General features: G+C 45.3%; 7 protein-coding genes across 7 annotated transcripts; 2 read left to right on the top strand and 5 right to left on the bottom strand.

The window, feature by feature from the left end:
* Positions 1 to 489: 489 nt before the first annotated feature.
* On the bottom strand, positions 490 to 4,841 carry FPOAC1_004263 (uncharacterized protein; the record flags this gene model as incomplete). Its single annotated transcript, XM_044848815.1, has 5 exons — positions 490 to 1,273; positions 1,352 to 2,144; positions 2,198 to 2,404; positions 3,066 to 4,170; positions 4,272 to 4,841. 5 exons carry the CDS (start codon positions 4,839 to 4,841, stop codon positions 490 to 492), a joined length of 3,459 nt encoding a protein of 1,152 aa, XP_044707525.1.
* Positions 4,842 to 5,551: 710 nt separating this feature from the next.
* FPOAC1_004262 (uncharacterized protein) lies at positions 5,552 to 5,920 on the bottom strand (the record flags this gene model as incomplete). The annotated part of the gene is made up of 3 exons (XM_044848814.1): positions 5,552 to 5,608; positions 5,661 to 5,708; positions 5,759 to 5,920. The coding sequence occupies 3 exons, from the start codon at positions 5,918 to 5,920 to the stop codon at positions 5,552 to 5,554; spliced, it is 267 nt and encodes an 88-aa protein (XP_044707524.1).
* Positions 5,921 to 9,453: 3,533 nt separating this feature from the next.
* FPOAC1_004261 (uncharacterized protein) lies at positions 9,454 to 11,887 on the top strand (the record flags this gene model as incomplete). Its single annotated transcript, XM_044848813.1, has 4 exons — positions 9,454 to 9,636; positions 9,705 to 10,184; positions 10,548 to 11,579; positions 11,678 to 11,887. The coding sequence occupies 4 exons, from the start codon at positions 9,454 to 9,456 to the stop codon at positions 11,885 to 11,887; spliced, it is 1,905 nt and encodes a 634-aa protein (XP_044707523.1).
* Positions 11,888 to 12,334: 447 nt separating this feature from the next.
* FPOAC1_004260 (uncharacterized protein) lies at positions 12,335 to 14,142 on the bottom strand (the record flags this gene model as incomplete). Its single annotated transcript, XM_044848812.1, has 4 exons — positions 12,335 to 13,153; positions 13,204 to 13,654; positions 13,707 to 13,921; positions 13,972 to 14,142. 4 exons carry the CDS (start codon positions 14,140 to 14,142, stop codon positions 12,335 to 12,337), a joined length of 1,656 nt encoding a protein of 551 aa, XP_044707522.1.
* A 1,287-nt stretch (positions 14,143 to 15,429) lies between these two features.
* Positions 15,430 to 16,755, bottom strand: FPOAC1_004259 (uncharacterized protein; the record flags this gene model as incomplete). Its single annotated transcript, XM_044848811.1, has 4 exons — positions 15,430 to 15,949; positions 16,009 to 16,376; positions 16,435 to 16,539; positions 16,585 to 16,755. 4 exons carry the CDS (start codon positions 16,753 to 16,755, stop codon positions 15,430 to 15,432), a joined length of 1,164 nt encoding a protein of 387 aa, XP_044707521.1.
* Positions 16,756 to 19,291: 2,536 nt separating this feature from the next.
* On the bottom strand, positions 19,292 to 20,302 carry FPOAC1_004258 (uncharacterized protein; the record flags this gene model as incomplete). The annotated part of the gene is made up of 6 exons (XM_044848810.1): positions 19,292 to 19,336; positions 19,387 to 19,476; positions 19,529 to 19,679; positions 19,735 to 19,794; positions 19,852 to 19,920; positions 19,968 to 20,302. 6 exons carry the CDS (start codon positions 20,300 to 20,302, stop codon positions 19,292 to 19,294), a joined length of 750 nt encoding a protein of 249 aa, XP_044707520.1.
* A 2,531-nt stretch (positions 20,303 to 22,833) lies between these two features.
* On the top strand, positions 22,834 to 27,138 carry FPOAC1_004257 (uncharacterized protein; the record flags this gene model as incomplete). Its single annotated transcript, XM_044848809.1, has 8 exons — positions 22,834 to 23,094; positions 23,143 to 23,359; positions 23,407 to 23,835; positions 23,890 to 24,489; positions 24,552 to 24,663; positions 24,707 to 24,780; positions 24,844 to 24,994; positions 25,050 to 27,138. The coding sequence occupies 8 exons, from the start codon at positions 22,834 to 22,836 to the stop codon at positions 27,136 to 27,138; spliced, it is 3,933 nt and encodes a 1,310-aa protein (XP_044707519.1).
* Positions 27,139 to 27,268: the final 130 nt, after the last annotated feature.

Here is a 27,268-nt window from a genome sequence, read left to right as displayed (position 1 = left end):
CCAGAGGCTGAATTCATGCAATTCTGTGATGACCAGCTATTTGCACCGTATTTAGTATGAATTTTAAGGTATTTAGTAAGCCTTATTTTTCTATCTAAGAAGTAGAATTTTCCTGCTTTTAATAAGAGGAATATAGCCAATAGAGCTATCCCTGCTCAGATTAGCTTTAGTCTAAGCCTATCTAATTAGCTATCTAATCACCGGTCTTATTACCGGTTATCACTTGCAGGGGCATTTCTAACAGATTCATCTGAGTCACGTGCGGACCCGTTATCTCAATATACCCTACCCTAGAGAGTAATATGTGTCTTCAACTGGGCTTAGCTGAACCTATAACTGAAAGAATCCAGTAATTTCAAACTTTCAGCGCTTGCTTATCATACTTCCAACCCCGAATCATATGGATAATATCCTCTTTGTCTTCCGTGGATGCAGAAAACGAGAGTTTATTGTTATCTAAAATAGAACGGCGTTCGAAAGGCCATAACACTAAATAACCACTCCATTCTGTGTACTTTCATCCCAACCGATATGTTTCCCCATGATTCGGCCTACCCCGAGACGTGTGAAAACTTGTTGTCCCTGCGAGTCAATGTTTGGTTCTTCTTTCAAGACCATGACATAGAAACTCTTCTCCGCTCTCTCCAAACCTTCCTTAGACCTGGCAAGGATGACACATTTGGGCTGATAGCCCTCAGAGGTGCCTTTGCGCTCCGGGTTGTCGTGTATAAGCTCGATTTCACCAGGCCGGTGCCGTGCAACATTAAAAGGTCGCACAATCACTTTGAGCTGACGAGAGCTAAGAGTGCCCTCGCTACCACCACTGGTCCGTGACCATGGGGATTCCACTTCTGTCATTTCCCAGTCGACCTTGTTGAAAGGCGGGTCAAGGTAATCGATGCCGCCTTTGAAGGCCATCCACGACCATGTTGGTACTGAATCTTCTGGGCGCTTGGAAAAGTCGATTAATTCCAAAACAGCCTCATCTCTGCTCCTTTGCCATAGTAGGCTGCGATGGAAAAGTCCATGGCCAGGTCCGTCATCAAAGATTCCATAGCCACCCTTGACCCATTGGTCACTACGCAGACGATAGGCTTTGCGAAGACGGCTTTCGAGGCCAGATATTGCTAATGGGCGATCTTGTATATGGGTAAGATCAAGTTGAGAGTACTGCTTGTAGAGCGACTGGAAGTAACGAATCTTGAGGCCTCGAGACTGTGTCCTCATTGCCTTTTCTGGAAACCTAGCATCACCAAGAAGATCTGCCATTGGGCTACGAGCCAGATACGGTTAGCATGAGAAAGGATGAAACAGTTGATAGAAGGAGCACGATAATGAGAATCCTACTTACTTCTGCATCTTCGTCAAAGTCTCACACCTCACACCCTCTCCACACTCAAAGTATGTCTGAGTGTCCGCAAAGTACACGGTACGTCGAGCCAAAGCACGCTCCTGTAGGACCCAGCCACGACGGTTCAAAGCACCGTCGAGAACATGGCCACCAAAATCGTCAATTGCTTCACAAACGTAGAGTGGGGATGCTCGACCTTGTTCAATGGTGACAAACTTGCGCTGAGGCCGCTCTCTTATGAAGCCTTCAAGCTGATTTGAAGCACGGCTAGCCGCAATGACACAATACGCACAGCTAAAAACGTCTTCCATGCGCTGAGCCTCTGTGTTGAAGTCGCCTCCCTCGCCTTGGACAATGCAGAGTGAATCAATCCAGATATACCGAATTCCAAGGCGACGCGTGATATCGATGGCGTCCTTGAATGTTTGTGGGACATCGGCCTCGGGCAGGGCCATTTTGAATGTTTCAAGGTCATGACCTCGACCAGTGAGATCTTTGAGACGAGTACAAAATGGAGGGTGTGCTTGGGTATCACCCCAGCGATGGGAAAGAGCAATATATCGTTTGCTATGCAATGCTCCATCCGCTGTCTCGACCAAGCGGAGAATGGGAGAATGACAACTACCGACATCGATCAAGCGAGTAGGGAGGCTCAGATCACCTTGGAACCCGCAACCTCCATGAAACCGATCACAATCATCAAGCCATCCTCGAAGGATTTGGAGATGCTGTTCAGAACCAGATGGAGGAAGCTTCGGTAACCCGATTTGAATGCCGCCATCTGAAGGTGCGTCTGAGATATATATTCTTTAGCTTGGACTTGTACATTGTGGTGTAGATAATTACCATGATAGTCCGTCAGTGATAGAGCTGGAATTGGTTCATGTTGTGTCCCGACCATCTTAAGAAGAGATCCGGTTCGCTTGAAGTAGAGTGTTCCTTGTTTCGCTACTTGTTGGGTGCTCAATAATCTAGTCGAGATATCCCAAAGGAGAGAACACAATTCGCATTGCAGAGAACTTTGTTCCAAGTCGCCAGAGTCCTGATTAATTTCTAAACCTGGGTTAGAGAAATCAAGGTTGCGACATCGACGACATAGTTCTGTCATTGAACTTCTTCGAGCAGGGAACCAAGAACCGTCATGTGCATCTTTTACAATCGTCTTGGCGAAGGTATTATCGATTGGAAATTCCCATCTCTCGAGCTATTCCTAATATGAGTAATATTCACAAGCACCAAGCGCTCAACGTAAGGTCGTCTAGTTTACTCACAGGCTGTTTGAGTAGATATATTAGCATTTCCTTACCATTCTTCTAATGCAAAATTATATACTTACAAGCTATAGTAAAATAAGACCATGAGTTAGCCTGATTTATGCAGCTGTGTGTTGATTCAATAGCGACTCACCCCCTAGTCATGTCAGTCGCCTGATAAAGGTGTAACCGATTTTTAATCCATTTCAACGTACGTACTGAGAACAATTAGTAAAAGTCACGACATCAAGAACGGACTATACGTACATCCTAAGCATACCATGTTACTTCACCATTAGCATATCGATAGTTGCATGTATCTAGACATACTTTCTGTGGGAGAGTAAGTATTCTACTCTAAAGCTCCAAATAACATATACCCAAGGTTGTAAATGGCAATCTACTCACTCTTAATCCACTGGAAGGTATAGATACACCTTTGCCTGGAGTGGAGGCCTTACCAGCCCTGTAGCTCATTTCGGGGTCCAGTTGAGGTTTAAAATCGGGCGGAGGGTCGCAAGAACGCAGATTTGAACTCCTAAGTAAGTAGTTCGGATACTCTCCTACCTTTTCCAAAATTTGATCCATACGGATTTCGAACTCTTTCGATGTGGCCCTAGGCTGAGTGGGCCCCTCTTGGAGATCAAGGTGGGAGGACTGATTGTACTGCTGACCAGTACCCAACAACGTTGTAGGTCGACGAGCCGGAAGAGGGACCACTAAAAGTCTGTCTTTTACCAGTTCGAGAAGGTCCCTAATGGCAGATTCCTCCTGTAGTTCCGAGTGTTTCGTCATCATGTGAGACATCCAGTGAACAACGGCATGATGGACTTTTGCTGTTTTTGGAATATATCTTGCGTCAAGCTGGTAGTAAGGTGTAAACTCATTTCCGTTACTTTTGAGATGAGAATAGAACCTCTTCAGCTGCTCATTTCCATATAAAATCCAAATAACCCATTCAAACGTGATACAGCCCATAGACCATACATCATACTGGCGAGATCGCCCAGAACTCGATGTTTGTGCCTCGGGGGCTTCGTAGAGTATAGTCCCGTATCTAGTCGATGTAAGACAACCTCGGTCCTGAGTAGCAACAACGTGTCGTTTGGCGATGCCCATGTCAGCAATTTTAAGATACCGGGTTTTCTTGGAATCGGGAGTTTCTTCAAGGAACCAGAGAAGGTTCTCTGGCTTCAGATCTCCATGCCTGATGGATATGTCGGTTCTAGCCTGGTCGTACTCATCCTTCAAACTGGTGGGAAGGTCATCTGAATCCTCGGGCAATCCATCCTCGCGCAATCCAAAGTAATGCAGGTGACGAAGCGCGGTCGCTAGACCTTTGAGCTGGACGAGTGCCTCAGTTATGGCATCTTTTGCATGGAACCTTTCGGAGGGGGTCTCCCAGTATTCTCGTAGGTTGCCATCTTGGGCCCATGGAAAAAGAAGATATCGCTCGTTGCCCCGTTCAATAGCAGCAATACATGTGATGAGGTGCGGATCGTTGAGAGACTTGGTCTTTCCTAAAACTCGGACTTCGTTGGGCCAAGCTTCAGCTACCGCCTCATGCTGCTTTATTGAGTTCATGATCTCTTTTACAGCAATCTTAGGAGATCATAAAAGTCAGTAAATTGACCATAGATGTAATATACGTAATGGTAGCAACTTACACGCTCAACGAGGAAACCAATATCAATGTGGGATTTCTCAACCTGAACACAATATACTCGGCCAAATGCTCCTTCTTTAGGGTCGCTAACAACCTTGAGGAAGGGAAGGACTTGGTGTGCATGAAGCTTGTATATAAACTGTTTTGAGGTAATTGTAGGTACTACAAATCTCCACTGAGATCGTCGGAAATTTGTATTCATCTCTTTACTCCAGACATGGTCGAACCAGCCTCGGTCTGAACTTGCATGGATTGGGCGAAGGATGCTGGAATCAGTCCATGGCATTTGGTCGTCATCAAATCCACGTGCCCGAAAGGAACATAACGAGTAATACTTATCATACGGCTCCTTGACTATACGACTGTCTAGGACGGTGAGAAAGAGTCTTGGCGCTTTGTGGAGGATCCATTGGATGAACTCCTCTTCTTGTGCGGGCTTGAACCGGCTTTCAGGATCAGAGAGTTCCTGAATAACAGTCTCTTTTAAAACAAGCTTATCGATGCTCTCTTTTGGCAGGAATTCGAACTTGCAGGTTGGCGGAAACAGACTATGGACGAACTGATCTGACATCCGGGAAACTAGTTCTCCTCGCCATGTTCTTGGAAGAGGCGGAGGACAGCTAGGTAATGGACATTCTTGAGACTCCATTGGGAGAGCGAGTGATGTCAGTATTCTTAGTACAATATTACTCTTTATTCCCTGTTCGGTCAAGAGGGTTATAGGGGAAAATAAATAGATTGTCTGGTACATCTACGCCCTTTCCAATAATCACCACAATCATCTTTGCCACCAGACCCTTTCGTCCGAGCCTACCACGCCTGAATTTTCAATGAAACACATCTAAAGGATGTTCAGCAGGCTCAAAAGTGCATATCGGTGTGAGAGTGGCTGAAATCTCCTGACCGGTTCCCGATTAATACCACAGTACGTGCGGCCAAGCACCTCCGTTTCAAACCACTGATACCACGAACGATAAGGCTGTCAGAACACCATTCCATTGCCAAGGTAGCCTGCTTTCATATATCGATATGGAGGTTGCGAAAACAGTGACACTCATGATCTTTTAGGCAGGTGGATGGCTTATAAATTCAATATTCAGCTCTCAATTCAAATCGGACATACGCCGGCAACCACTAAAAACACGCATTGCATAAGTACTCTGCCCAACACAAACACAAAAGATAAGAAGACCTGTTTATCAATCCGAAAAGCCATGATCGGACGTCTTGGAAATGTAATGAAAGTACAAACGTCAGACGATCTGACCTCCAGGTCAAGTGTTATGATCGACGCATCCGGCGTGTCCGATGCATTCGACGACATTGAGCAATTTCGCCCTAAGATACCAGTCAGCTTCGACGTTAATGTATATTCGTACACCATACTAACAATGGAAAGCCGCCTAGGGGCTTTTATTGAATAGGTGTTATGCATCATCTTTGGACAAAGGTCAGTTTCCGGTCAACATGTGGATTACGGATAATTACCTGGACTTCATACGCGCCTGCAAACTGTATCCGAAGCATAGTCAGAAGTTTCATGGGGTCCATGTTTCTGCCAGCGATCTCTTGTGTTGATGACTTGTCGGGTTGCCCGAGGTGGAACTCGTAAGAGCTGGTAGTCGTGATGTCTTTTACCTCAAAGCTCATTGTATAATTAAAAGTAATCAAACAGATTTCCAAACAAGTATGAAGATACAATGGTCGGTGAAAGCACTTGGATAGCCGTTGATGATGGACTTCCTGTGGTGGATTTATATCGCAACAGAATCACGAAGGCAAATAAGGCGTATACAATACGGGGTCCTTTGACAACTGGGTGGCTGAACCCTGGCAACTGGTAGGAAATATCAGCTGTCATTCGTCCGATTGCCTTTTTCCAGCTGGGAGGCCTCAAAATTTGGGAATTGCCAAGTACCCGTGGATTCGACCTAACGGAGACCCCACTCATAGAGTGGGCGGCAAAATTCTGGGACAAGGGCAAAATTCTGGGACAGCCAAATAGGTGTAAATAGGTGCAAAAGATTGGTATTTTCATTCAGTCTTCGTCACTTTTGGTCCGAATTAAATAGAGATTGCTAAAATGATAGTATTGGATTGATTTAAAGCTATATCCAAGAGCATTTTATTATGCGATGTATATTTCTCGCTGTGTTGCGGCCGAAAGTTGATGTGATTACTGAGGAACCGTCAGACTTGCTTCCTTCGGCATAAGGTCTTGTGACTTACCTGCCCGGCCTCCCTCCCAACAGGGAAAGTGCCGACGATATAATTTACTGTGTATTTCGCGGGCGAAGCGTATCCATGATTCTGTGATATGTGGAGGAGAAATTCCTTTCAAATTCAACAGGCGGAGGAGGGAGAGGAGGAAGGTTGGGCTCTTCTTGCGTAAGATCAACTACCTCGATGACTTCCTCATTGAAATCGGAGTCATCTGATTCTCCTGTGACGAGGTTTTCAAGTAACCCATCTTCTTGTGTGTTGCTGAGTTTAAATTCAACTCCATCGCTCGAAGGAAGTGCAGGCATATCTTGCAACGGGCTGCGATAAACACCAGCAGCTGTTGCACCACGAAGGCGCTCGTAGAAACGCTGCTGAGCAGAGGAACCGCTCGTATCATAGTAAAATCCGTTCCCAGGCGTTGCAGGCGAAGCTTCTCGTGATGCCGGAGCAATAGTAATAACATCATCCTGTATATCCTTGTTCTTCCACTCCTTCCACCGCTTGAAGCTAATATGAATCGGCTTCCCGTTGTTATTGATATCGTATTTGTGTTGCTTCTTCCACTCGATTTTCAGGCGATCATCCTCTTCTTTCTGCAGTTGCCTCCAAGTGCGATGTTGCCGGCGAAGCTCTTCTGCTTGCTCTTTTTGCGTTGTAGTGGCAACTTGCTCTTCTATCTGCTGCACCGTTGTGCTGTTCACGTAGAGGCCGGTGGGATGAACTCTTCTTCTACGCATCTTTCGACTATTTGCAGCGGAAATGCGGTCAAGGCGGTTCTTGATATGACTTTCGGCAAAGGAATTTAGTACTATTGCTTCGTTGAGAACGTCGTCAATAGTGCTGTATGCCTCGCGAGTAGGCGAGCTGAATCGTTCACGATAGTTGTGCCTGATGTGACGAGAAATCTCCCGAGCATCTCGGAATCGTGATTCTTGGGGAAGTAGGGATTGGATTGCAGGGGAGGCTTGAGAGAGGATAGACTTCTGCTTTTCCTTTAGCTTTTGTATGACTTCTGTGCCGTCAGGAGGAAATATTCCACTTCTCTCAAACCCGTTAATGATATTGTGCTTTGTGAAGCTTTCATCGATGATCTTCTGCAAGCGAGCAACAAGATCCGAGCGCTTGAAGTTCAGAAATCCCTCGCGGATGTGCTTGCGAAGTGCCTTCTGATGTGCAAGCTTGAGAAGCTGAAAGACTCCTACATCAAGCGGCTGTGTGAGATGCGTTGAGTGAGGCGGAAGCACGAAGATCTCGATATCAAAGCGCAGGCAATATTTCATAAATTCCAAGGAAGTCTTGCCTGTAAAGCCATCGATAACAAGAAGTCGCCAAATCTTTTCCTTCTCAGGCCGCTCAAAGTAAGGCCTTTCCCAAATGAAATCAGGATTATCGATATCTCTCATAAACTCATCACAGCCGTACCAATCAGTAAAGTTTATACCAAGAGCTCTTGCCTTTGCTGTTGCTGAGAAGGAATGCAGGTTGAAATGACGAATCCAATCCATTGAGATTTCTGCATTAGAAAAGCCGGTCTCAGAGCGTGCAAAGCGAATATTCTTATCCAAATCATTAACATCCCACCCTTCTGTTGGCCACGATTTGAAGATCATAAACGGAGGGATAGTATCTATTAAGTACTATTAGAATAAACTACAGAATCAAGAGAATACTCACATCCTTCAGCATTTACAGCCCCGATCATCGTAGCCGACTCGCGGTTCGAAAAAGCAACAATCTCGTGTTTTGTGTTGCGTTTTTTCCTCACGATGACCACCTCAAGCCGCTCACGCACAACGCCTATTCGTATGCCGCATTCATCGGCGTTCAGGATCTGAGATGGCCCGATATCTCTTCTCTGCACAACATCAGCAAGGTTAGTATAGAAATCCTCAACCTCCTGAACTTCGCGTGCTTCGAATTCTGCTCTCTCACGATCAAATGCCCGTACTAACTTCTTCTTCTGTAGCTGCGGATTATCCTCAAGAAAGCGTTTATACCATCCTTCTCCAACTGGGTGCAATGGAGGAGTTCGTGATGCCCTCAACTCGTTTGCGGCTGCTTCAATAACTGACTGATTTGCAGGAAATCCACATCTCTCGAGCCACATAACGTATGCAACGACCGCGCGCTCCTCACTTTCATCGAGATTCCTTGGCCTTCCAACGCTTGTATCACTAAAAGCCGGCTTTCCAGCGAGCTTCAGCGATCGAAGATGCCTCCCTACAGCGCTCTTGGAGGTGTGATCCTTGACGGCGGCATCCCTTATAGTGATAGGCTTTCTTCCGTTACGCTTGGGGCGGTTTTGTGATACAAGGACCTCCCGGGCGGCTCGTACAGCATCGTTGACGCGATACGGATACGGCATTTTATCGGCTAGATCAAAAAGGCAGCTTCATAAATGAGAGTCGACTGAATTATACGTATGTGTGTATTGGAATTCATTGGATTTGGCGGGTGATTCTAATGAAGTTCCGACAGGGCGGGGTATCCGGCTGTCCCAGAATTTTGCCCTTGTCCCAGAATTTTGCCGCCCACTCTATGAGTGGGGTCTCCGTTAGGTCGAATCCACGGGTATATCTACATGGCTTGAAAGAAAGGCAACGATTGGCCTATCCTTGTACTCAATAGGGGGGGTCATGGGCACGTATGTCAGCGTGGCTGACCTTTTACGGCTGAAAGGTTACTTGGACCAAGCACATGCTCTATCTCACCTGCGAATATTGAAAGCCACCGCGGTTGAGGCTCTTGGTGGGTCGGCTAAACAGTGATTTTTGAGGCTGGGACCGTTTTACCAACTAACAGGAGCAATATGCATATATAAGACATTCATAACAAAAGGAGAAGTACTTTCCTGGGGTTTCGACATTTGATTTGATGACTCTGCTGACCCATCATCGTACATTGACGTCTTATCGTGCAACATCCAGTGCGAAAACACCACCAAGTTGGCCAAACGTCCAATGCCAACCACAATGGACCCTAAGATTGAGAACGACGAATCTGTGAATGACAGATGTCTTAGCTCCAGTCATTCGTCATCCACACATTTGCCAGCAAACAATCTGCTTGGTCAATATCTGAATCCACTATCGGGGACTCGAAAACGTCAGATTGAAGAGTCAGACGAAACACTTGTCGCACCAGTAAGCCCTCGACCCTGGAATTACTCTCAATATGAGTGGCGAGTAATGTGTACTTATAATTACCTCAGATTGACCAGCAACACTTGCCCCCAGACCGTAACCATGATGAGACGAAGGGCATTGGCGTCCGCGACACAAGTCAAGCTAATGACTTTAGCACGCAACCAAGACAGTTCTCATCGCCTTCACTCATCTCAGCCCCAACAGTGATCTCAGATGCCGGCAATCAGCAGTTCAAAGAGCTAAAAGCTCGAAAGGAGAAGATTCAAGATTCAAACAGTGACGTTATCACAGATGCGTCTACATCGGGTCTTCCTTATCGAACTTCCAGGAATCGAGGAGGTAGATCCGAACCAAGTTTTCGGTTTGAGCTACAACAAAAGCTCCGCAGCGCATGTCTAGTCATCAAGAACCCCATGTATCATGGACACGAAAAATACTTCCTCCCCAGAGGAGAGCTTGAAAATCTCATCAACGTGGAGTCGGTTACTAAAGAGCTGATAGAACGTGGGTTCAAAAAGGAGTATGCTCATGCAACTGCCATCCAAGTATGTCAAGAGACAAAGGTTCCTGGGGCGAGGAAAGACAAGATCCAATCATATCAGCAAATCTTTGCGATATTGGTTTTCATGGGTCAGTCTTGCAGTATCGTATTCTTTATGGAAGACAGTGTGAGCGACCTCGATCTTCCTCTTGTGGAGATGAAAAGTCCTGAGAGGCCTGGCAGCAATAGCTTGTATCGGAGGCATGCGAATTCCGACCCCTTGGAGTGCACTGAGCAATGGAGCGAACACCAATGTATAGAATGGAGCCCGGAGCAAAAGCGCCTGTTCTGCGAGTATCAGTGGTTAATGATGGCACCATTCTTCTCGCTTAAACCTTCAAACGAGGTCAACCACTACAACCTGTAGGATCAGCACCTTCTCCCTTTCTTTGATGACAAAAGGGCCTTGTCTCGCAAGCTCCCCCAACAGAATGACGACCAAGTCATGGACTGGGAGGAAATTGAGAGTGGATTCTCGAAAGTCTTCATGGTGTGGGTGCATTCTCAGCATCATGACCTCTCCGGACTTGAATGTGACCGTGGCTTTGCAATCAAACAATTGATGAAGCCTAGCGAAGAGGCCTTCAACCAGGAAGTCGAAATGTTGAAGAAGTTCATCGGCGACAGAAGTCATCCGCACATTGTTTCTCTGCTAGCTACATATAAGCAATATGGCAAGTATCACATGATTTTTCACCGGGCTGACGGTAATCTATTCGAATATTGGAGAGACATATGCCCAGCTCCGGAGCTCAATTACGACACAGTCAAATGGGTCGCCAAGCAGCTGGATGGCCTCTCTGATGGGCTACTTCGTTTTCACAAGCATATTTCGTTCTTGAAATGCTACGACGAACCAGTCCAACCGGACATCAATGAAAGCATACAGGCCAGGAGCCAGTCTCAGCCGAGAAAGAGAGCTAGATTCGAGCCAGTACCTCGAAACGATAGCAAAGGACTGGACCAGGACGCTACAAGGCTAAAGACTAAGTATGGCCGACATGGAGATCTCAAACCGGAAAATATTTTGTGGTTCCCCGATTTAGACGATCCAATTGGTATTCTCAAGATATCTGATCTGGGGCAAGCTCAAATTCATTCAACGATCAGCAAGACAAGGCGTGAAAGCAACGGTATTCATACATTGACCTACCGGCCACCAGAGAGCGATATTGAGCCCTATCTGATACGCCAATCTGGAGATATATGGTCTTTAGGCTGTATTATCCTCGAATTTATTACGTGGGCTCTCGGTTCCTGGGAACTGGTAGCGTATTTCAAAGCAAAACGAGTATCTGACGATCAATACTCCCCAATAAAGTCTGACACGTTCTACGAATTGAAGCAAGTACCTGGTATGAACCACTCTGGCGCCCAAATCAAACCAGCGGTCACTCAGGTACGTAACCTTAACCCTGGCCCTTTCTCTCTGTGGACTACATTCGCATACATCCGACTAGATAGCTATTTGGCTGACAAGCGTATGCAACTTTTTAGCATATCCAGCATCTACGCTCCCATCCAAAGTGCACAGCATACTTTTCAGATGTCCTTGACTTGGTTGAACGAGGAATGCTGATCATTGAACCGAGCGAAAACTATGCAGACTACAATAGGAGGAAGAATTGTGGCGAGATACGCCACTCGCTAAGGGTATATTATAATAATTGTTTAAAGAGCGAGACCTATGCAGCCGGACCTCGTTGAACAAGTGCTTTCAGTAGATAGGTAGATACATCTTTCTTCGGATTATTATTAGCACTGCGCATTAATAAACAATTATTTATTAACAACTCGAATATATCTTGCTAAGAGTTTATTTAATAATATAGGCAAACGGAAAATTAGAAATATCTAGAATGTTTAAGCATATATTCTTAACAATGGAATGGCAAGGATGTGTAGTATACTTAGACTTATTTTATATCTATATATTAATAATATATTCGATAATAATAGATTATATTATTAATTGATAGATATGAAAATAATCTAAACATAGTACACATCACTGCCATTTCATAGTTAAGAATATTCTTAACCATTCTAAATCTATTTTATACCTACACTAGTTATCATTATGTCTGTTTTGTATGTAAATCACATCTTTCTCGCAAGTCGCTGGAAACAACTAAAAACTTTTCAACAGTCCTGTTAGTTCTCGACGATGGGCCCATTATACTCTTTTCTCGCCCATACAAAGTAGTACACAACACTGAAAATGACAAGACCACCAGTGACAACAACACTGTAGTTCATCATGTCAACAGTGGGATCCGGCATGGGAGGGAAGAAGCTGAAGAAGCCGACGACGATCAGGTAGCACATGGCAAAGACATTATTGGCAATGCCAAGAGCACCCTTGAGATGGAATGGCCCCCAGACAAGCTCGGCGCCCGTGGTATTAGCCAAAGCGGGGAGATCGGTGGAACCAGGAATGGAAAAGCCCTTGTTGACACGGCGGTAGAGTAGAAGGCCGGCCGCGATGAGGTAGGAGGAGTAAAGGCAGGATATGGAGAGTGATGTGACATTCTGAAATGCCACAGGTGATCCGACGTTGATAAGAGACAGCAGGACCGAAATGGCAGCGGTGCAAAGAACAGAGTAGACAGGAACAGTAGTGCGTTCGCTGACCTGTGACAGCTTTCGCCACCCAGGAAGACCGCGGTCACGAGCAAAGGACCAGAAGACACGGGAAGTCGAGGCGAGCATTCCGACGGTCGCACAACTTGCCAGGATGACGATGATGGCAGACATGACTGTAGCACCAGCTCGGGAGTTGGTCGCCTGCTCAAAGATGTACATGTGAGGGAAGCCGAGCATGCCTGGGCCCGAAGCGAAGGCTTCATCGACGTTACCCATGCAAAATACCATGGCAATAAGCATGGCAAAACCGCAGGTGCCGTTGATGCAAAGACTGAGGAGAATAGAGGTTGGGACGACGACGGAGGGATTGACGGTTTCTTCGGACATCTAGAAAAGGTTAGTATTGTGTTCCATCAAGACGTTGAGAGGTTACATACGTGGAAGGCAGCGTCAGTGCCGACGAAAGAGAAGGCGTTACCCATCATACCAACCATGAAGGACACACCGTTGGTAGACCAACCACCGTTGTTGACAAAGGTACCAAAGACGTCGGAAGCAGTAGCATGAGGTCCAAGAGTGACAAGCGGTATAAGAATGGCGAAGAAACCGAGGATGTGGAGGATCAAGATGAGACCTTCGAACTTGGGCAGCACCGAACTGACGAGGGTATTGATGAAGACGGCGAACAAGAAAATGGCCCAGAAGAGAAGAGTTCCCTGCCAAAGCTGAGGCTCGAAAGATTCATTGTTCAAAGTGGCCATTCCCAAAATCATGTTTCCGGTGAGAAGAGCACTCGAGGATACGGATCCCTGCCAACCGCCGACCGTGAGCATGCCTGTTAGATGGCTGAGGAATTTGGAACAGGAGCGCGGTGCCATCATGGCGACCCTAGCACGACGTCAGCATACTGCAGTGAGTGTGGGATACGGGAGGGTCGTACCAGTGATATTGTCCTCCAGAAGTAGGTGCCATTGAGACCAGCTCGCACATGCAGGCAAAGACACTGAAGTTTCCAATCCAAACAACGATGAAGCTGTACACAAGACCGGCAGTACCGCCATTGTTGAGACCTTGGGCAAAGAGGACGAGGATGGCTTCCCATGTGATGAGGATGGTGCAACTGAAACCTAGAATAGACAAGAAGCCAAAGTTACGCTATAAAGTGTTAGCTAGACCATCAAATGGGGGTAGAGACTACAACGTACGCGAAGGACCTGCTTCTTTCCCATACGTTCCAATTGATCTTTATCATGGTAATTGATGGTGGAAATTCGTCCAGAGTCTGGTTCTGCGGCGGTAGTGACTTGAATGTCCTTGTCGGCTTTGACAGTAGCGTTGTTGCCCATTTCAAAGCTGGGACTTGACCTGTCTCCCATCATGAATGGTTGTGAAGTGTGCAGTAGTAAAGACAGTAGAAGGAATGTCAGTCGGAAGAGAATAATATGGAAGAAAAAAGGAAGGAAGGAGGAGCCACGGTGGTACTGAGAGATTAAAAGAAAACGGAAACAGCTTAGAAAAGAGGAAAGAAGGTCGTTAAAGAGTGATGAAGAGGGTGCATCTGTACAGAAATGGCACAGCAGAGAATATCCCTTGGATGGAAAAGCTCAGGGTGTGTCAAGAGGGAGTGAGCGAGTGGTATGAGACCTAAATGTGTGTCCGCCACCAACACTGTCTTGGCTCCAACTAAGAGGCTCATACTCCGTACACAGTATCATATGCTGCAACACTACCGGTAATAACTCACTGATTTAGATCCCTTTTCTTGAAATGTAACATCGCTTCGTTCGCCTACGGCTTCCGGTTAGTTAGGCAGAGTATCATTTGCTGATCCGGCGACTGCCCCGATACCCCCGTCGGGTTAGTTCAAGGGACCCCGGACCTTGTTGTCTGCAGTACCTCTAGCGTGATTACAGGGCTTAGCATTCTCAGCAAATCAATCTACGAATTTAATTCTGACACCAGAATAAGGCATGTCGTCTTTCTTTTTTTTCCTTGCCACGAAACACCGCGCGAAAGGGATCTTCCATGAACAAATGTCTCAGGAGGAAAGTCCCCGTAAACTCAATCGGCGTAGATCATGGTATCATTCTTTTCTTAGAGTTGTATTCAGAGTTGGCTCGGCATTAAACACGCATATAAGCGGCGCTGACGCCACATACCTACATGGGGAGAGAAAAAGTTCCTTACTCACAGGGTGTGAACCAAGTAGAGAGGACCAAGCTCCGGGAGCGCTGGAACTCTAGAGCCACCAGATCTGCAGCAGTTAATTATTTCGGTTCACTTACCCCTTTCCAACTATCTAGTAAGAGCTTCATTACGTATTTTTTGGTCTATTCATTCATTTTTCTCATGTGTCACTTTCATATGCTACCGAGCAAGCAAACATCAGCTAGCCACGGTCTAGACCCCTGCATGTCAGAAGTAACTGTTGCAATTCTCTCTGTTCTCAACGTTTCGTTATGCATGTTGGTCGGACACAATTCATGCAATTCTTTTCTTTTTTTTATGAATTGTCAGTCTTACTTTGCTGACATATTAAGCAAACATGTTTTACAACTCCGTATTGGTACGGTTGCATGTCGTTCCGAAACAGCCAAAACCCCAATCAGTGTCTCTTGTCATAAATAGAATACTATAAAAAAGAAAAGTGATTTCGCTTCACGTCATGTTTGTCTGGGGCTTGCCAGGCTCGCTTCATGCGTGCTCTCTACATCAACTTGCCACGTTTGCTGAATCAGAATCTTTTGACTTGAGTGGCTCGACCGACTTTGTCCATCCCAGCTCTTGTCGTGTTCATGTCTTGGCTTCGATCGGGTCGAAAAGTCCTCCATCTCGTGTATCTCGCTTCTTTGCGCTCTTGATCCACCACCGCCAGTAAGCGCCCGAGATCGGTTGCTGTGACCCGTCTTGTTGTTGCTCTTGTATCCCCCTGCATAGTCATGTTTGTTGGTCGGGTATCCGTTGCTGCTTGATTTGCCTTGTCGTCTGAGATCGTCGACACGGATTTGGCCCGACTCGAGACTGTCGAGGAAGGGTTTGAAGTTGGGTAGACAGACGGTCAAGATCGCAAGGCATTGGACTAATTGGATCGTGATTGAAGCGGGCCAGATGGCGAAGGAGTGATCGACGGAAGCGAAGGCCTTGTTTGAGTAGTGGATCTGCGCTGCGATGGCGGGTGTTACACTTTATTTTTCCTGGTCAATAAAAACTGTCGATCAATTGATGCGGAGTGGGACACGTACAAGATTCTGCTGCCGAAAACACTCATGACCAAGATCTTTTTCGACCATGAGGTTTGGATCTTGATCACGTTTTCGACCATGATAACGACAATCGCAAGATCGGTAATAATGTTGGCAATTGAGTAATATGTCCAAAATGCTGTAAAATTGATGCATTCGTCGTTGTTGTCGTAGATCCATGGCTGTGGTGGTTTGCATTGGAAGAAGTTGACGAAGAGTGCGGTGATGCCCCAAACACCGACGATGGCTTCACAAATAACAATGATCCATTTTTGACTCTTTTGCGCCATGATGCGAAGACTCATTGTACCAGACAATTTGCAAAAGAGAAGCGAAGCGATGAACATGGTATTTATCGCATAATGGCTCTGTTTATAATGGTTAATTGCTTTGATGTCATTGCGTAACCATAACTAGTCAATTTACCTTGAAGAAGACATCTCTTTGGTTAGAGTTGAGAGTCTCGAAATGTTGACCGAGTCCGTGCTCGCACGCATTAAAGACAGTGGCTGTTTGACAAGCCGCAAGAAGCTATGCGGGTAAGCTTGAGCAATTGAGAGGGGTTGAATGTCTTACAGTTGCGACAATTATGAGAATATCGTCAGCCCTCACAGTCTTGATCATGTACAATTTGGTACCGGTTCTAACAAGACACGCAAGAATGGCGATAACAAGAAACATCAACGACAAGACTTGAATGAGTGGCGACTTGTTGCTGTCCGTGATGACTCTCTGTGAGGAACTCATCCTGAGCAGCTATCGCCGCGAGCGAGTAAGTACAATTGACGACAGAATAAAGAAGCAAAACAACAGAAAAAAAAGAGCGGAGATATGAGGAAGAGGAGGGGAAGAAACGGGATTTCACGATGGACAGTGACGATATTAAAGAGGTGTGACAGGCAGTTTTACTAACGTCAATACAGCTATAGCTAAGACAAGGTGCTTACTCTAAGTCAAGGTACAGTATGGCATTACAAGCTAACTCGGAAGGTCGGGAGCTGACAAGTGCAGTTGCAGCGAATCGAGGCCAGACCTGAAAAGATTAAGGGAGTTTGATCCTACATGGTGTGTGTGTGAGAGAGTCAATAACAGTCTCACGGTACAGACATGCAAGGCACAGGCACAAATATCACGAACACATGGAAAAGGGCATGAACCAAGCCACCAGATTGGTCTGGGCGGCCCGAAAACGGTCGTGGCGACACGGTATTCAAACCCAAAAGCAGTAAAGACAGAATTCTTGAATGAACCAATACGTACAAGGCATTAAGTGATTCAAATAACGACAGCTGAGAAAAAGGCTGGTAAGCGTGATCAATAGTAGGCTCGTAGGATTAGCCAGTGAGGCCATTAAAAAGCAAGTAGTCTCTCACTCAACTGACATGTAACTAGACCATGATCCGGTGTACAGGGATGTTTTAGTCCCCTGTTTGAGAACCAATAAGATTTAACAGTTATTCTGGGCAATTTCATGCACTTTGGGGGCTCAATTGAAACCATCTGTGAGCAATCAGAAAAGAAGAAGAAAACCAACAAGACATTTCTGTGTTTATCTTATTGATAGAGTTTTGGTCTCAAACAGTTAGTTTTGCAGATCACAATTCTTTAGGTTTAGCCGTCACTGGTAGAAAAGACAATCTTTAGTGACACGGCCCGACTTTAAGCTCACACCATCTTGTAATCCATGCTATCTCCACTGTGTCCTCTTCTTGTAACCCCCTGCTGCAGATATTCACATGCAAGGTTTTATCTTCTTCTCCTTCCACTTTTATTCTTTTCTTCAACGGATTTTTCACGTTAAGCTTTATGGGTCAATTGATCCGACGGAGATCGATCCGAGGTAACACCCCCTTCTTAAACTACCTTCCATGTTTGGTTGGCTTCGGTTAGAGGAAGATCATTTTGTTACGAACCTCTGCATTTGTATGGAGTCTCAATCTTCCTTCTCATGCAGGTGTGGCGTTGTTCCTTCCTGTCAATCCTTGCTGAAGGAACTGTAGTCCCTGTTCAGGTGAATCGAGTTTTTTTACAAGATCAAGGATTGATGAGAAGGAGATGTTCTTGTCATTTGATGGTGGGTATGCCTCGGCAGTCTAAAGATGAAAAAGTGGCTGCTATTGTGCACCAGAAACAGCAACGGCTTTCCGACTATTTGGATCTGGTGGCGTTTCTGAATAGACTCTTCATCTTGAATTGGTAATGTCAACGCCGCATTGAGTTAAGTTTGTGATAAGAGCTGATCATTACCCTGCTTGATTCATGTCAATAAGCCACGTATGATCGAATGACTCAACATATACATATGTCTGCTGTAATATATCAACTCAGTCATGGCCAAGAATTAACATGCGACTTAATTCGGATATTTTTCCATAACTCCATATCGCATGATGATGTACTCTGTTAAAATTGGTTCAAGAACCCGGCACTTATTTAGGGAACAGAAGGTGATCCTCGGAGTGTTTGTGGATTGAAACGGACTCTAAACCCGGATGCGGGAACCTGTGACATACCAATCGACCCCTGATAAAGCTTTCTAGGATTATTGGGCCTCTTCAACATTTATTTTTTCATTTCACTTCCCTGTCACATTTTCAGCTTCGTGGTGCCCATTATTAATCGTGCCGGCCAGTGACAGCAGTTCAGTAAAAGGTCCAGATGAACTGTTGATCGGACACGAATCAGCTCAGTCAGGCCGATGTAATGGAGAATTTTATGCATACCAGACATGCATGAGTCGACAAGATTTACCATCTTCAAACGTGGTCCATGATACCGTAATCCTTACTTACACTTCGTGAGTCTAGGGTAGTTGCTGTGATGTCAAGACAGGTTTATATGCACCAAAGAAAACAATTGGAAGTGACCTGTTAATACCAGAAATTACTTCCAGTTTCCAATATGGTCAGATTCCAAAGTCCTTCTATCATCCAAGACTTTCTAATGTGTATATCATGTTGTCGCTCACGAAATCATCTCGATAAATCATTACATGAATTGTTTATTTAATGGGACAACGTGCGCCACAGAGATCCTGATCCACTATTGGTTCGCCTGGATATAGCACGGCTATAAAGGTTAACCAGCCGATGTTGACCTTGTTATGTGGCGTAAGAGTTCGTGTGGCGCAGGCAATCTAATCTTAGAGTCGATAAGGTGGAACACCTTATCGATAACGAATAGACCCCTCAGAAGATTGGCTATCAACACCTTCATTTCCCTACACAGAACCCAAATTTCATCCATTGACAATCGTTGCTTAGTTTATCTTTCTGACCGCTGGCTATTGGGATTTCCATTCGTTCGGATCAATAGCAAACTTAAAGCGCTGGAGAATGTTAGTCACGTAAAGGTGAAAAACCTCAAGGCTATTCTTACATCCAAGTTCGTATCAGATTCATCATCCTGTTTGTCCTGCATCGATAGCTTGATGATCTGGGTTTTCCGCTCCTGAAGCTTGAGCACGGACTTTCACGGGTTAGCCGCTATCCATACCCCTCGAATGATCCGGGGCAATTACCTGTTCTACAGATTCATTCATGATGTACTTGTAAACACTGACTGGTCGTGTTTGTCCCATTCTCACGACGCGTGCAATGGCTTGCTCTTCAATTGTAGGGTTCCACTGGGGCTCGACGATGTGAACCATATTTGCTTCTGTAAGAGTGAGACTGAACCAGTATCAGCGTATATCCTCTGATGATATGAATCTTACAGAAAACTCACCCCACAGCACCAGTGTTGATTGAGATTAGCAGTACTTTGATATAGGGATCCAGACGGAACCTTGAGAGCAATTCTGTTCGCCCCACGAGTGGGTTCCGCCCATCAACTTGAACGAACAAGATCCCCTCAGCTGTCAGCATTGCCGCAAGGATATCCAACGTATCTCTCCAACTGGAGAACACAACGCTATTCATATGTCAGCAGGGCTATGACACGTATTTATTCAAGTCTACCTTTTCAAGTTGGTATTTAAGCATGATTCTTTGATGTTGTTGATCACTGCCGACATCTTGGAGGATTGTCCTCTTTTCATATCAATGGACGGTGCGAACCACGGATTAGTGTTCGGAGGCTCGGGTGTATCTATGTTCATAGGTGACCCCGCGGGGGAGCGCATCGACTGGGGTGTTGTAGTTGCAGAAACAGTGTTGAGATATCCTTCGGTTAGAGGTTGACTGCAGACAGGGCAGTTGTCCAGTGCACCAAGCAAGTCGTCCTCTACAGTCTCATTGGTGCAAAACTCGCAATCTGGCTCTGTACTCGATGTTCGCGAAGACCATTGTTTCATCGTAGGTGCAGTCAGAAAATTCCCTTGTTTCGGAGCGGTAGTATGAATCTTGATTTCTCCATGGTTGCACACTCTTCGAAACCTCATAATCGCGGAGAAAAGGATGTTAGACCTCTTTGCACCTTTGCCTTTACCAGCCATAATGTCAAACTCCTCACGACAGCCATCAAGAATCTTCTGAAACATGGCTTTTTCAACTGCTGTGGGTGTCACTGGAACCTTGTACACCGTAGTTGTCGGTAGGTGGAGCTTTTCTTGAGTTCGTCTCAGGCAGCACGCTTTTAGCATGAGTCTAAGATTCCGAGATGGGTCCTGATCATCATCTTCGTTCGTTTTATTTCTGAAGGGCGCGACAACATATTCTTCGAATGACTTGCTTTGGCAGAATGGTTGAAAGTGAAGAAACTGTAGTAGTGACCGAAGATCATCAAGGCTGTTCTGAATTGGCGTCCCGGTTAGACACCATCGCGCCTCGCTCTGGAGAGATACCACGGCTTTATGTATTTTGGTGGAAGAGTTACGTATATGATGCGCTTCAGTAGTTGTAAGTAGTGGTGATTTTCAGGAATTGAGATCTTGGACTTGCCTTCATCGAGTACGATCCTTGACCAAATAATCGTACTCAATATCCTGTTGCTACTGCTGTCTCTCTCTAGTGTATGATAGGTCGTGAGAATAATGTCGTTGCTGAGCAAATAATCCCTATCTTTTGCTCGTGTCTGTCCGTGGAAAATTTGAGTTTTGAAAGTCTGTGGTCGAAAACGTCTGAAACTGGTTTAGCTTTGCTAATAGAATTGTCCTGTTATATCATCGTACCTGTCGATCTCGTTCTTCCAGACATCAAGTAGCTCTCATATCAAGTTAGTAATGGTGTTTCAAGTTGACTGGAAAGACATACGCCGAGATGGTAAAACGACAAGCGTCAACTGTGGTCGCTCTTCAAAGTCATGATGATCGTCATAGCCACCTATTCTGTAACGCTGTTTAATTTGCTTTGAGCACAAAATTGCACTCAACATAGTCAGTGTTTTACCGAGACCCATCATATCTGCCACTATGCCTCCTGAACATGATGTGTCTGAACGCATTAATAAGCTATCAGCGGTTAACCCAAATCGATTCCACGAGGCAAGAATGGGAGTAATTACGAATGGTCAATAGAGATCAACATTTGTCTTTCCATTTGCTTGGCGACTTCTGGATCCTCTCGACTAAGGATGAAATTTACACCTTGGAGTTGATGACTATTTCTAGGTCAGTACCATTCTAGAGCAAGATAGCTTTGGTCGATGCAAGTACTCTTTTAGCTTAGTATCAACAAGATATTGGTCCAATATTAGGTGAAAACGGCTTATGGAGGACTCTTGATCGTTGGACCAATTGTTCAAAGATCCCATGATCTCATCAACAGCGTGAGACAAGCCAGATGTGCCATCCTCGGAGTTTTGGCCCACTAAATGTCGTAGGTCGGTCTTTTCATGGCCCGGATAAAAGAATTGAGGGTTAATATAAGGAATATTCGGTTCTAGAAATAACGGGTGCTGCAAAGATGACGGTATCGTGGAAAGTGCTTGGTCAACTTCATCCATAAAATGCTTTGGGCCGTAGACATTGATTGTCGCTTGGACTATTTGTTTGGATGATTTCTTTCCTTTCCCATCGAGGGCATTGACGGCCATCACCGCTGCGAAGGATATATACCGGACTTTAGAAAAAACGAAAATTAGAGTGGCGACTGTATTTCCGTCAAGGAGAGATCGCTGTTTTGTCTTTGCGTCGAAATCAGGCACCAAGTAACAAGCCCCTGATCCGACTTGTATGTCAAACATACAGTACCTATCCCACGGCTGTGTGTTTCGAGGAACCTTTGTGTCAGAGCAAAGTGAAACGAGAACATCGCATATCTATCAGTCATCAACCCTTGTCTTACTAATGTCAGTGGGCCTTGATAACATTTGTGACTTACAGCTCCGTAGCATATCTTTTCATCATCAACGTTTTGCTCTTCTGTGATTATTATGTCTGGAATACCCTCTGAATAGTATGGCGAATCGAAGTTTATAAAAGGTGGGAGGGGAGTCTCAGACCTGCAGACATCCGAGAGCCTCTTAGGTGAGTGACCATCCTCGGTGTCCTGTTCGTAACATAGTCGCCTTTTCGAGATCCCCAACATCTCAGTTCTGTTAGGTCGATATGGTGCTTCCTTTGATTCGCTATTTTCTTCGATTTCCATCAATTGTTGCGAGTTTAGAAGAGGGCCTGTTATGCTGACTGAATGGTCAAACCACAGCCTCGTCCAAGAGTTGAAAACTGTTATTTACCCGACCAGGCTGTGCATGCACCTCATCTCCACATCCCCCAATGCAACCAATTGCTTCCCAGACATTCCAAGTCACACGAGTCAAGGTGGCAATTAATTCTGCCTTGGGCTGAAACGAGGCTGGATCAACGGATGCATATCAACGAGGATCCCACCATCGCTGTCCAAAGATCACCACCATTCATCAGTGCAGCTATACTACTACCAGAATATGACGTCTCCCCAACAACTTAACTTGGAAAGGCCTTTGGACCAATTCCGACGCGAGCTCACTGACGCCCAAAGGGCAGAGATCAGCGGCGCAAATCGGATAGTCATCAACCATGAAATTCAGAAGATACAAACGAAACTCGGACGAGAGAAAGGTCTGTGTAGGCTCGGAAGAATGACCAAGTTTCTTGACGCAATGGAAGAAATTGAGAAGCTCATCACAATCTTCCTCAATGTGAGCGAAGCAGTGGCTTTCATTTGGGTGAGCTATATTTATCCAGTAGCTTTGTCAAATTAATAACATGTGCAGGGCCCTATTAAGCTTGTTCTCATGCTGGCCACAACATGGACAAACAGTGTCAAAAACATCATCGATGTCTATGAAGAGATCGCTACAGCACTCGATAATCTGGCTGTCTTCCATAACCTAATCAGAGATAATGATCAATTAAAGCGGATGCTTGAAGATTACGTTTCCGATATCCTTCGATTCCATCGTTCCATTCTGGCGGTGTTTTCCAAGCCTGGTCTGTTAAGTCAGTGCCCTGTCTGCAGCATTTGCTAACTGTTATAGACTGGAAGAGATTCTTCGTATTCATTTGGGGAGAGTTCCGACGCAGTGTCAAGCCGATCATCGAGAGCCTCAAAAGGAAGCAAGCGATGCTGTCAGATGACAAGCTTCAACAACATGCAATTCTCAAAACCCTCCAACATTCCGATTCATACGCAAAAGACCAATTCGAACAAATACATTCTGATTTGGGTGATGTACTCACCTTGGAACAACTGAGACGTCAGCAACAGCAAAATGAAGAAATCAAGTTATCGTTGGAAAAGAAACTCAATGTGTCTTTGTCTCAAACATCAAGTCAGCTCGAGCTACCAGACACCATAATTGAATCATCCGGTAGCTGGATTCTTTCTGACCCACGTTTTAAATCATGGGAAGACAATAAGTCACTACAACAATGCGTCTTGTTCTTGAATGGGTGTCCCGGTGCTGGTAGGCCTCTGCAATGCCATTATTTGGTACTATGGTCGCTGATCCATTATACAGGAAAGTCGACTCTGGCAAGAATAATAATTCGTCACTTGAACAACAAAAGATCAGAAGAATCCCAATCCCAATCCCGATCCCCATTGTTTTACTTCTTTTTCAAGCACAACGATTCAGATCGCAGATCGACTCGATCAATGCTGTGCCATATCATCACGCAGATAATACACTCAGATGATGCAATGATGCGATTTGTTTACGACAAATGCTCTACCTTGGACTACCTTCAGCCGTCCCTGCTAAAAGGTCTGGCCACAGATTGTTTGTTATTTCAGCAGGACCCTATCATTGTTCTCGATGGCCTCGACGAAGCCAAGGACAATGAAACCGCAAATTGTCTAAAGTGGTGTCTATATGATCTCCTTCAAATTGCCAAGTCGCAAGGCCGTCATGTCCGGATTCTGGTTTGTGGACAGGAAGATGGAAGAATTGAACCATTTCTGTCTTCGTACCCTCAGATCCGACTTCACACTTTAGATCCCCACATGAAGGACATTGAGGAATACTGCAGGGACCGGGCTTCTGTAATCAGTTCCAGGTTTCGGCTTCTATCTGACGATGAAAAAGATTTAGTTGTCAAAGTCTCAAAGGCAGCAAAAGGTATGGTTGAAGAAAAGAGAGCGTGTAGATGGAATTGAAGACACTAACAGTCACATCCTCAGGCATGTTTCTTTATGCAAAGGTCGTGCTGGCAAACCTGATAGCGATGGGGTCAAGGAAAGAGTTCAAAGCCGAGCTCAAAGACAACGAGTTTCCCCGAAACCTGGACGAAGCGTAAGTATATTATACAAATTCTGTACTTGACTAACAAAAGTAGTTATGAGCGTATTCTACAGCGTATAATATATTCCGCCGGTCCATCGGCACAATCAAGCACTAAGCAAATTCTTGGTTGGTTAATCTGTTCCGAAAGACCACTTCGATGGCGCGAGATACAATCAAGATTCTGTATAGACGTTGACGACGAACTTTGCGATCCGGAAGATGTCCGTGCGGATGGTTGCAAGAAACTTTGTAGTTCACTAGTCGATGCTACAGACTGTGAATTGTTTCCAGGAGTCGAGTCTGAACAGACTATTACCATGATCCACGAAACGGCAAGCAAGTACGCTTAATCTCTCAAGTCATCACTGTAGCGGCTAAAACTTATCCTGACATAGATATCTCATATACACCAATACCATTGACGTTATGCAAGAGCACATCGCCATGTCCCTCTTTTGCTGCCGCTATCTTAACTCTAGACCATTTTTCAGCGCCGAAATCGACGAATTGAGGGAAGTGGTTGAAACAGGCTACTTTGGTTTCATGGACTATGCTGCTTCCTGTTACGAATCTCACATCAAGAAATCCAAACTCCTGATGACCGATGCCAACTCGAACTCAGCCTTACAGATAAAAGACGCCTTGTCGAATTTGGAAGACACATATCATAGCACTGCCCCACACAATGCAGCCGATATGCATGCACTCGCAGGCTGCGTCGTGCAACCTAGCAAAGTCCTCCTTCAAGCCATACAAGACAAGGTAGTCAATATACGCACGACGATTCACGCCCACTGGGATACTCTATCGCTGAACACAGGATTCAAAGAACTCGAAGGCGAAAAAAGGCATAAGTGTCCTAAGCTTCATTGCAGCAAATTCTGTGTTGGCTTTTTGAATGATGCTCTACTGCGGCGGCATCTCACCAGTCATGATCGTCCGTTCAAGTGCAAGGACGAAAGCTGCTTTGCCTATATCGTTGGTTATGCGTCGCAAAAGGATCTGCAGCTTCATAGCCACTCGTTTCATCATGACGACTCGTTAGTCAAAATAATATTTCCTGGAGGCAACAAGACAACTGAGAAGGACTTTATCAATGCTTGCAAAGACGGAGACCTTAAGAAAGTACGGCTACTGCACCATTTGGGGGCTGATCTGCAAGGTCCATCACTTCAAACTTCACCCTTATATATTGCTTTTGAAGCTGGACATGGCCATATATGCAAATACCTCATCCAAAACGGTGCCAATCCTTTTGGAAGAAGCGTCACTGCATATAAATGGTCACCAGTGTCGCTTGTCATTGAAAGGAAAAACTTTCATATGTTGGAGTTATTCTTATTTGCCTATCCCGGGTACACATCCTCTAACGATGCCTGGCGCATAGGACCGTGTGTGCTAGATATTCTTCGACATTACCCGCCCGGGGTTGACATTATACTACGATTACTAATCATTGAGAATGAATCAGGGTACTTATCGACCTATCTTCCGGTGGTCATAGAAGAGTTCGCAAGGTTTTTGGTGCTTTGGGGACAACAAATGGAGGCCACCATGTTCGAGCGCCACTATAACCTGGTCGAACACTCGAACGACACCATAGCCATGCATACAAAGTTTCGTGAATTCTTTCCAAACCTGTACAACCATAACGATGTTCTCGACCCTGATCCCGAAAACCAAGGGTATAGACTATATCAACAGGCGCTGAAAAGACAGAACCGTTTACTTCACGAGGCCTTTACCATGAAGATCTATCCTTTTGCTTCCTTTTTGATGGACATCGACATTGAGAATGTACTACAGGGACAAGATTCAAGCGGCAATAGTCCCTTACACAGCTTTATCGCCGAATCCTGTCGAAATGCTTGTGATGGCTGTGTACACATCATTGAGCGCCTCATCCATCTCGATAGCGCTGGACTCGCACATCAGCCTAATGACAACGGGCACTTACCAGTCCATATCGCAATACATAGGAATATTTCTCCCTCGATCTTGCAAACTATTTTAAAATTCACAAAGGACTTGAATCACAAGGATACATGGGGAATGACGCCATTGCATTATGTTCAAAGCAAGGAAATTTTGGAAACCCTCCTCCAGCACAAGGAAGTCGACCTTTTTTGCAGAAACAATGAAGGGCAAACTCGCTTTGCAAGATTTTGCGAAAATGATATGGATTTTGACGAAGACCTGATGCAACTATTTCTGGACAGGGACATAACACTAGCATGGACTGCTGACGAGGCTACACAAAGTCTTACGCCTCTTCACTATGCGATGATAGATAACAACTGGGGCGAGGGCAGACCCTCAAGTGCAGCTAAGTTCCTTCTCAACCTTTCGGAGGTCAAGCAAGTCCTACAAGCCTTTTCAACCAGTTCTATGGAAGATTGTAAGAAAGTAAGAGATTTTGCGCACGAAGAGGATCTATGGCATGCGTTAGAAATCATGGACCAGATTGCATTTGGCCTCAGATGAATAGACGGATAAAAAGAGCACTTATTTCCACAATTGATTCTTTGAAAGTGTCAGTCACACTATCAGCGTTTGATGCGTGTTGTGTTGAGCCATGTATTAGTGGACTAGTTCTTTTCTGATCATATTGTAA

Source organism: Fusarium poae, chromosome 2 (assembly GCF_019609905.1).
Source record: "Fusarium poae strain DAOMC 252244 chromosome 2, whole genome shotgun sequence".
Lineage (NCBI taxonomy): Eukaryota > Fungi > Ascomycota > Sordariomycetes > Hypocreales > Nectriaceae > Fusarium > Fusarium poae.
Note: the sequence above shows the minus strand (reverse complement) of the source record. Positions and strands in the feature narration are given on the sequence as shown.